Below are 10,150 nucleotides of genomic sequence, written 5' to 3'. Positions count from 1 at the left end.
CCACTGATGACTCACGCTGAGCATCTTTCATCAGCTCCTTTCTTTGGAGCTTTGATTCCTCATAGTATCGAAGATTTCCATAAAGACTTTGTAAATCCATTGTGCTGATTTTCTCACTATTTTTCAGCACATCAACATGATTTTCCCAACCTGCACCCAAAGAATCCAAAAACTTCTACACTAGAACAGTTCGATGCTTTAACTGATCTAGTCTTCGCAAATCATTAACAAGAGTATTAAATATGTTAAAGGTTTGAGTCAGGGTTTCACCTTTCTTAGCAAAAAAATGTTCATACCTTCTGTTTAGATCATTTATCTGGGTAGCCTTGACTTCCTCAGTACCTTCAAAAGACACAGTCAGTGTGTCCATCATTTCTTTTGCTGATATGCAGTTTTGAACCAGCCCAAAGATGTTGTATGGTAAAGCATAGCTGATTGCTGCCCGAGCACGAACATCAAGCCCATTCTTTCTTTTTTCATCAGATGTCCAGTTTTCTTTAGGTGTTTTCTTCATGACACCATCAGGAGCATTTTTTTTCAGAGGCTGATACATCAGAACATATGGACCATTATTGACAATGTCCAACATGTCTTCATCTACAGATTCCAAAGCATACAAAGCTTTGATTTTCCACATAGCAAAATTGTTTTCATCAAATGGAGGAATTTTAGTAGAGGAATGATTTGAAGAGTTTATAGAAGAAGATGATGAAGCCATTTGTTTAATAAGAGAACACCGCTCTGATACCAATTGAACGACCCAAAGATCAAACAACTTATCAAACAATGACAGAAAATGAGAACAATAAAGATTCACAAAGAAAACTTTTCACTAAGAATGATAATCTCACAAAGAGATTATCGTATGCACAAAGCAGCTAATAGGGTTTATGAAAACGCGTAACCTATTACAAACTGATACAAAAGATTATATACTACTATTCTAGACAATCCCTATTAATCAGGGATATGCCAGCTAACTAATTTACGCTAACTATGGAAACAAGATAAATACTAAAACTGTTACAATGTGCTGAATAAAGATATATACTGATCAACTGAGATGCTGATGTTGAGTCATGCGCTGACGCTGATAGACTAGTTTCAAACATCATCATATTTCAAGGTTTGACCTTACAATAACAAATGTTTGAGTTAGATAAAATGATTTATATTCTATTTGCTTTGACAAATGAATCAATCATTTATGTGATATTATGCACAATACTAGGTATATGATCATTCTACGAACATATCATAACAAACTAATTCGATATACGAGTAAGTCATTAGATAACTATAAGAACATTCTAAGAGTACTTAAGAAGAACTAAGAGAATATATATGAGTTAATCATTTTAGAAGAATTTTTTATGTAAAGAGATACACAAGATGATGACTTTAAACCATATATATATATATATATATATATATATATATATATATATATATATATATATATATATATATATATATATATATATATATAATTGTATTTTGACTTTATTATTGAAGAGAGTAAGTTTTGTTGGAATAAGGTCCATACAAAAAACAATAGAACATTATACAACAAAATAAGAATATATTGTTATTTTAATAAGTTGTAATTAAATATGATTAGATAAATGAGTTCATTGAAAAACTAAGTTGAGTCCTACCATTCAAAGATAACATATAAATGTTTTGTGACTTCATGAGTATACTTAATCAAGCTAAGTGACTCTGTGTCACATCAGGGCACATCCTGTGGTGGTTTTAGGTAGGTCCCGATGTGGCACCGACAACACCTGCTTTTTCTGCCCACATTTGAAAAAATTTCAATTTTTTACCTATTTTTCATGTATCGACAAAACCTATTTTGTCTCGGCAACACCTACTATGTATTCATACGTTTGCCCCTGAACACATCCCCACTCTGCCACCTCCACCATCACCAATACCACCACCTCCATTGCCACCACCTCTACCACCATTACCAATACTAGTGTTAACGAGACCAAATTAATTATTGAATTATCTATTTGTCAAGGTTGTTAAAATCATTCGACGGTAGCTTGATGGTCGACTGGTGTTAAAGGATTAATTGGTCTTGGCGGGGATTAATCGGGGATTCATCGATGACCATAGATTATTAATAAAATATTAAAATTAATCAAATACTAATGTATCTTAAGAAAACAAGTACTTCAAAATTAGAAAATAAGAAAGTTTGTAATTTGAATTTTGAAAATACGAAAATATGAACATTTTGGTATAATATTTGAAATTTTGAAAATTTGAAAATTTTAGAGTAAAAAACAAAAGTTGATTTATTTGAAATTTTTATAAATTCTTTTATTACCTTTTTGACGTTTTTTTTTTTACTTTTATTTGACTTTTGTTGACTGATTAATCCTACCAAGACTATTAATCCCGCCAAACCTGATTAATCATAAATTTCCGATTAATACCTTAATCATCAACGGTTGAAGAACATCAATCGATTAATCCACGATTAATCGCTGATTAATCCTGGTTTCTGCAACCATGCTATTTGTAGTTTTATATTCGTACTGTGTTTGTTACCCTTGAAGAATTATGTGGTTCTTAGATACATATTATCTAAATAATTAACAAAAATAAAGATACGCAACTCAATTTGATTTGATGTTAAAATTATAAAGAGATTTTTTAATATGTGCCCTTAGGTCATATATAAGAAACATTAATTGAAGTGTTGATTATGAGGAATATTACCATAATTAAATATCATAAATATTAATGCATATAATATTATTTATAATTAATATATTTTATATTTAATTATTGTAATATTACACACAATTAATGTTTATCATATTTAATTATTATGATATTTTTTATAATTAATACTTCAATTAATATTTTTTATATGTGCCCTTATGCACATATTAGAAAATCTCAATTTATAAATTATATTATTTATAATTAATATATTTTATATTTAATTATGATAATATTATACATAATTAATGTTTATATTATTTAATTATGATAATATTTTTATAATTAATACTTTAATTAATGTTTTTTATGTGAGAGATTATGCATATATTAAAAAATCCCAATTTATAAATTATATTATTTATAATTAATATATTTTATATTTAATTATGATAATATTACACATAATTAATGTTTATCATAGTTAATTATCATAATATTTTTTATAATTAATACTTTAATTAATGTTTTTTATATGTACATATTAGAAAATCCCAATTTATAAATTGAATCAAAAGATTTACAAAATGAGTAACATTAAGTAAAATCCCAATTTATAAATTGAATCAAAAGATTTACAAAATGAGTAACATTAAGTAAAATCCCAATTTATAAACTGAATCAAAAGCGATGTTTTAAAAATCGGTTTTTTAATTGAACCGGTCGGGTGACATTTTCCGATTCAACCGGTTCTATATTTTTATATGTTTTTAATTATCTTGCATACATTGATTACAAAACTTGTCATCTTTTTAGTATTACAAACGTAAATAGAATCCAACATATAAAAACAATCATTATAGAAGTCAAAATCAAACAAAGAAGCCCAAAACAAACACAAAAATCCAAGAATGTCCGGTTCAACCCGGTCCATTCCGGTTCAATTAAGCCGGTTGAACCGGTTTTTTACCAAAACTGGCCGGTTTAATCCGGTCAGAAAATCGTTATAAAACCGGTCCAAATTGAACCGTCCTCACCTTCGGTTTCCGGTTCGACCGATTCAACCAGCCAGTTCGAACCGGTTTTTAAAACACTGATCAAAACACAACCAGAGATTTTCTGAAATCAGTAACATTAAATGACGACATTCTAAAACGGAACAAATTTGCTGATCCGATATATGATGGGAGTCAAGTTGTGAGAGAAAATAAGTAACCCCTCGTGAAAGTGACATATGTAAAGATCGGGTCAAAGAAAAACTGAATCAAGTTGAGGGGTGCCGTTTGCAATTTACGGAATTTTAGGTAATGAGCTAACACGGACCAATTTGCTCAACCAAAAGACTTCGGAACCGCTTCGTATTTAAAAGCGGTTTGGAATTTTTTTTTTCTTATTAATTTTTTTTTACAATCCTGATTTTACTAATATATATTTAAGATATCTTATTAGTAAATTCATGTATATATTCATTTTGAGACTAACTTGTCAACCATATAAAACACGAATCACTTACAAAAGTCTGCATTTTTGTCTACCTTTTATTAAAAAGAAAAAATAAACTACATATTTTGGTAAATGATTAAAAATCTAAATACCTTTGAATAAAAAATCTACAAATGCAAAAGACTAAAATTAGACCGGGAATTTGATAAACGATACAGGTTTTCCTTATATATGTTTTAGAACTTCGTGGTTCGTGTTTATTTATATAAACTTGTATTTTAAATTCGTGTTTCGTAAATTTACCTGTTTAAACTCTTATAAGAAACAAAACAAATTTTATGCCGACATGTAACACATATAAACACACACATACACACACACGCATATATATATATATATATATATATATATATATATATATATATATATATATATATATATATATATATATATATATATATATATATATATATATATATATATATCACACGTATAAACACATATTCATATAAATTCGTGTCTTGCAAGTGAAACTTGTATATTTGTTTAAATTCGTGTAACACGGTTAAAAATGTGTCTATTCGTGTCATGTCACACGTAACACAAACTTGTTACGTTGTCACACGTAATACGAATTTGTTACGTGTCGTGTTCATGTTTGATAAGACATATTTTACAATTCGGATTGTATAAATTCATGTTTGACACATATACACAACACGTAGACACTGATTGTTAGGTCTAATTAAAATGTCTTTGTTTGACTCATACATGTTGAATGAATTGCAAACAAGTAAACTTGCAATTCAAATACCACTTAGGGGGTGTTTGGCTTAGCTTTTGTGGGGCAAAAGTTTTTTTTGTAAAAAGACTTTTTGTAAAAGAACTTTTTATAAAAATTATTTTTTTAAATGTGTTTGGATTAGCTTTTGAAAGGAAAAAGTCAAAAGTTAAAGTGTTTAGTTTAACTTTTATATGTAAAATGACAAAAAAAGACATGTTTAGGGTAGATGAGGGATATATTGGTAATTTAATATTTTTAGCTAGTAAAAAGTTGGGAAAAATCAGGTAATCATGACTTTTCAAAAAGATTCAAATTACTATATGGAAAAAGTCATTTACAAAAGTCTTTTTCCCTTTACAAAACATCTTTTAGGACTTTTTCTAAAAAATAAAGTAAAAAGTTATTTAAAAAGCTAAGTTAAACACCCTCTTAAAACAATGACGATATATATATATATATATATATATATATATATATATATATATATATATATATATATATATATATATATATATATATATATATATATATATATATATATATATATATATATATATATATATATATATATATATATATATATATATAAAGACAAAATGTTTATTCTTCTGGAATAGTTCTACAATGTTAAACAAAATGTTGGATACATATGCTCCCCTAACACAACTTGTTTGTTATCGGCACCGAGAACTCGTTGATTTTGGAAGTACTCCCATAAATTAATAATACTTAATGTTCATATCCTACGAAGTACAACTTTATACTATTGTCACCATCTTTATAATGTTTCTATATATGGCATCATTGATAAATCTATATTTAGAATGCCAATACTTGAACTCATTGAGAAACCTATAAATAGCCATGTAGTTCTTTTCGTAGCATTAACCCATTCCACTCGTAGACAATTTTCTTTCATTCACTTCTGGTTTTGGTTTTAAGATGGAGGGTAGCAATCATGACAACAACAAGACATTCCCCATAGGTGAAACACCACAAGAAACAAGCTCTTTGAATGTTCCTAAATCCTATGAAATCTCACCAGCAAATAGAGCTAGTTTGAACCCTGAAATTGCAGATGTGGTGATTATTGACTTGGCGGGACTTGATGATCCTCTGAAACGACCCATAATTGTGAAAGAAATTGGAAATGCTTGTCGTGAGACTGGGTTTTTTCAAGTGAGTTTTTAACACCATTTTTGATTATCGTGTCATATTAAGTTATTTTTGGCACAACACAATTGACTTGTTTTTTTTCTTAGGTTGTCATATTTGTAAACCCAAAAAAGTACTTTATAAACCAGCTTTCTAAAAACCATTTATATGGGCGTTTCAATGAGTTTATTGAGCGTATACTATTTAGTAGTCTTAAAACAGCCAATTGTCTATATACCATTTTATGTCATTTTTAATATTTTAGTTGGTTATCACTTACCAAAGGTTATTTTTTATCAATAGCAGTTACAGTTAGTTTGACAAATATAATCTCACATATCTATTTGCAAGGGTTTTCTTTTTAAATTATTCTCTTTTTGTTCCTAAAGATAATCAACCATGGGATACCACAAATAGTGCTCAATGATGCATTAGAAAGTGCATTCAATTTCTTTAACTTACCAACAAACGAGAAGGAAAAATACATGTCGAATGATGTCCACAAACCAGTTCGTTATGGGACTAGCATAAAGGATGGAGAGGACAAAATTCAGTTCTGGAGGGTTTTTCTTAAACTGTATGCTCATCCTCTGAGCGAATGGATCAAACAATGGCCTAGTAACCCACCGGACTACAGGCAACATCTCTCTTACCTGACATATATTTCATTTGTCTTTGTGTATATTTACATTCAACTTTTACACCGTTGTTAGATATATTCATGGATTTTCTAATATGTGCCCTAAAGCACATATAAGAAGCATTAAATATCATAAATATTACCATAATTAATGTAAAATTCATTTATTATAAGGAATATTGTCATAATTAAATGTGAAATACATTAATAATTTCCATAATAAATGAATTTCATATATTTAATTATGACAATATTTATGATATTTAATGTTTCTCATATGTGCCCCACATATCAGAAAATCTCATATTGATTTTAAAATATAAAGTATAAATACACACGTTTTCATAAAATACTTAACCATTTAAAATAAATCAAAAACATTCAATAACACAGATAAAATATATATGTCAACAATATGGACCAAGATTATGGTAATAAGATTTTCTATTTATTGATGATATGGAAGAAATTAATGTACCAAGTTTTGCTTTTTTGAAAGAGATGTACCAAGTTTTGTTTCAAATAAATGTAATGTTTTTGTCTTAGACCGTCAATAATAAATATAACAATTTTTTTGGTAACTTCTGATTCTAATATAATAGTCTGTTTTTTATTTGGCCATGGCAAAACAAAAATGATATTACTTAATTTATTAAATTTAATTAGATGGATCAAATGAGAGTTGACTTAGATGATATAATTAAATAGTTATAGAAAATAATATATTCGTAATAAGTATTTTTTTAATTATATATGATTAACAAATCTTAAAATTTTTAATTTCTTTTTGTAAACTTTGTTACTGTCTTAACCCAAATTCAAGCCTACATTATCTGAAACAGATTCCACTTGACTTAATATATCATTATAATACATTTATGTGAGTATTCAAATTATTTTGAGCTTCTACAACAGACCCCACTTGATTGAGATCATCATCACAAGTTTCATGGGCGTCTAATATCGTCTTTTTACCCTGAGCCCAAAACTAGTTGGACCCTAAAATAGTAAACAGGAAACCCTCCAAAAAATTTCATGATCCAAATGTCTTGAGTTTGAGTCTTGTTACTTAAGAGTGTAAGCTTCGTTGTATCCCTACATAATTTTAGCGTCAATAAAATTACCATTTTTCCTTTTTTTTGGACGTGGAATCACCTACACACTTACATTTATGAATATGTGTAATTTTTTACTCACCATATTTGGTTTCCAATTTCTAGGTAATATTTTTTCAAATTACAAGATCATATAGCTTATATACATTGTGCTTTTGATGAGCTTATAACTATTTTTTTTGTGTAAGTTTTAATTGGTGAGAATTTTAAAAGCCTTAAAATAACTAGGCTTCAATTTGTGATTGTATACATATGCATAAGTGTACGTCAAAACTCATTAAAATGTGTGACGACAATTTTGCTCGTTAGGATATACGTATGCAAAAAGCGTTTTTAACATGACGTGTTGGACTATTGGTTCATCTTGTTTAATATTTTCATCACGTGAATAACGATATCTTGTCATCCACCGACAATATTTATTATTTGACAACAGTTGAGAAATCATGTACTTTAAGATCTATCGGAACCTGTAGCACACGTGTTGAGCTATCATAGTCGATCATATATAGCGTCGAGGTTGAAAAGCATATATGTATCATCATTCTATATTGATTATGTATTTATACTTTATACATTGTATATGTATATATACTTTACATGTAGTATGGAAATAATTTTATGTTTCATATAGAAACATGATAAATTGCTATTTTTGTCCTCTAATCATGTTTAACAATATCACATCTAATACTTTTGGTATGTTTGGATATGTAGAGAAAAGACGGGAGATTATGCTATGAAAACAAGACTTTTAGCAATTAAGATAATAGGAGCTATAACTGAAAGCCTTGGGATTGGCCCAAAATATCTTGAAAGCAAAATGGAAGATGGGATGCAAGTGCTAGCAGTTAATTGCTACCCAAAATGCCCTGAACCACATCTTGCATTAGGGTTGCCACCTCATTCAGATTACAGTTGCATTACCATAGTTCTTCATAGTTCATGTGGACTTGAGATCATGGATGCTACAAATGGCACATGGCAATTGGTTCCTGATGTACACGGGGCCCTCCAAGTCCATATAGGTGACCATGTGGAGGTACTTAGCAATGGATTATACAAAAGCATGGTGCATAGGGTTACAGTCAACAATGAGAAGACTAGGGTTTCCATTGCAAGTCTCCATAGCATGGGGATTGATGAGAAAATGGCAACTGCTGAAAAACTTATTACTGATGAACATCCTAAAAATTATAAGGAAAGCAGTTTCAGGGATTTTCTCAATTTTCTCTCAAGCAATGACATCACTGATGGAAAAAGCTTCATTGAATCACTCAAAATCAATTAGAAGTTCAAAGGAAATATGAGACAACGAATAAAAAAACGTGCAATAAGTTGTTAAGATGCAAAATGTGTTTGATTTCATTATCTTAATGTTTGTTTTAATTAAGTGTGTGACTTGAATTTATTTTTGTTTATTTCACTACGAGTATGTAACCTAAATATTTAAAGTTCTTTATATGTTACAAATTAATAAACCAACTGCTCATTTATTTCTATTAGATGCATATATGTTTGTTGGCATGTATATAGTTTTCTCGTCATACAAGTTTACTTGTCTTAGAAACTTTCTTGACGACTTGTGTGGCGATTTAGCTAAATATATGATGGTGAATACGCCTAATATTTTTGTATAAGGATGAATCAGTTATAGTTTTACTTGTGTGACGAGTTAGCTAAAATTTTGATCTTGGAATTAAAGATTTGATTCATGTTCCAATATTATGTGATAGTTAGTCAAATATAAATTTGGTATTGAATCTTGTATTTCATGAGAAAACAAAGCATTTTGAGGCAGATACTCATTTTATTCAAGATAGAGTTTATAAAGGTATTGTTTAAGTTTTAAAGGTTGATTCTGATCTTAACATTGCTCATATTTTTACTAAGTCTTTGGAGTATGTACATAATTCTATTTTGTGTAAGAAAACGGGGATTATAGATCATTTTCAAGAAAATTGTTGGTTATCGAATGATTAGTTGAAGGGGGGGGGGGGGGGTTATTGAGAATAATAGCAGTGTACAAAATTATCATTGGAAGATTAATTTTTATATATATATATATATATATATATATATATATATATATATATATATATATATATATTCTCTTTGATTTGTTATTAGTTCATGTTTAGGGTTATATTTTATGATTCAACAAGTAGTAGAACAAGCATATGAGTTGAATTTTATCTGTTTCTTTTAGTCCTCGGAGGATTAGAAGTGATATTTGGGCCCCTCAATGATTTTATTTTGACCTATGTGGAGGGCCCGGTCAGAACCAAATTGATGTGTTCAGTTTAGTTCTATGTCAAATAAATCGGAAAT

The 10,150-nt window shown here is 28.7% G+C and overlaps 1 protein-coding gene across 1 annotated transcript; it reads left to right on the top strand.

Moving 5' to 3' along the window:
- Positions 1 to 5,812: 5,812 nt before the first annotated feature.
- On the top strand, positions 5,813 to 9,299 carry LOC111905518 (flavanone 3-dioxygenase 3). The gene is made up of 3 exons (XM_023901201.2): positions 5,813 to 6,088; positions 6,454 to 6,701; positions 8,537 to 9,299. The coding sequence occupies exons 1-3, from the start codon at positions 5,852 to 5,854 to the stop codon at positions 9,108 to 9,110; spliced, it is 1,059 nt and encodes a 352-aa protein (XP_023756969.1). The 5' UTR covers positions 5,813 to 5,851; the 3' UTR covers positions 9,111 to 9,299.
- The last annotated feature ends 851 nt before the right edge of the window (positions 9,300 to 10,150 follow it).

Source organism: Lactuca sativa, chromosome 9 (genome assembly GCF_002870075.4).
Source record: "Lactuca sativa cultivar Salinas chromosome 9, Lsat_Salinas_v11, whole genome shotgun sequence".
NCBI lineage: Eukaryota > Viridiplantae > Streptophyta > Magnoliopsida > Asterales > Asteraceae > Lactuca > Lactuca sativa.
This window is presented reverse-complemented; position numbering and strand designations above follow the sequence as displayed.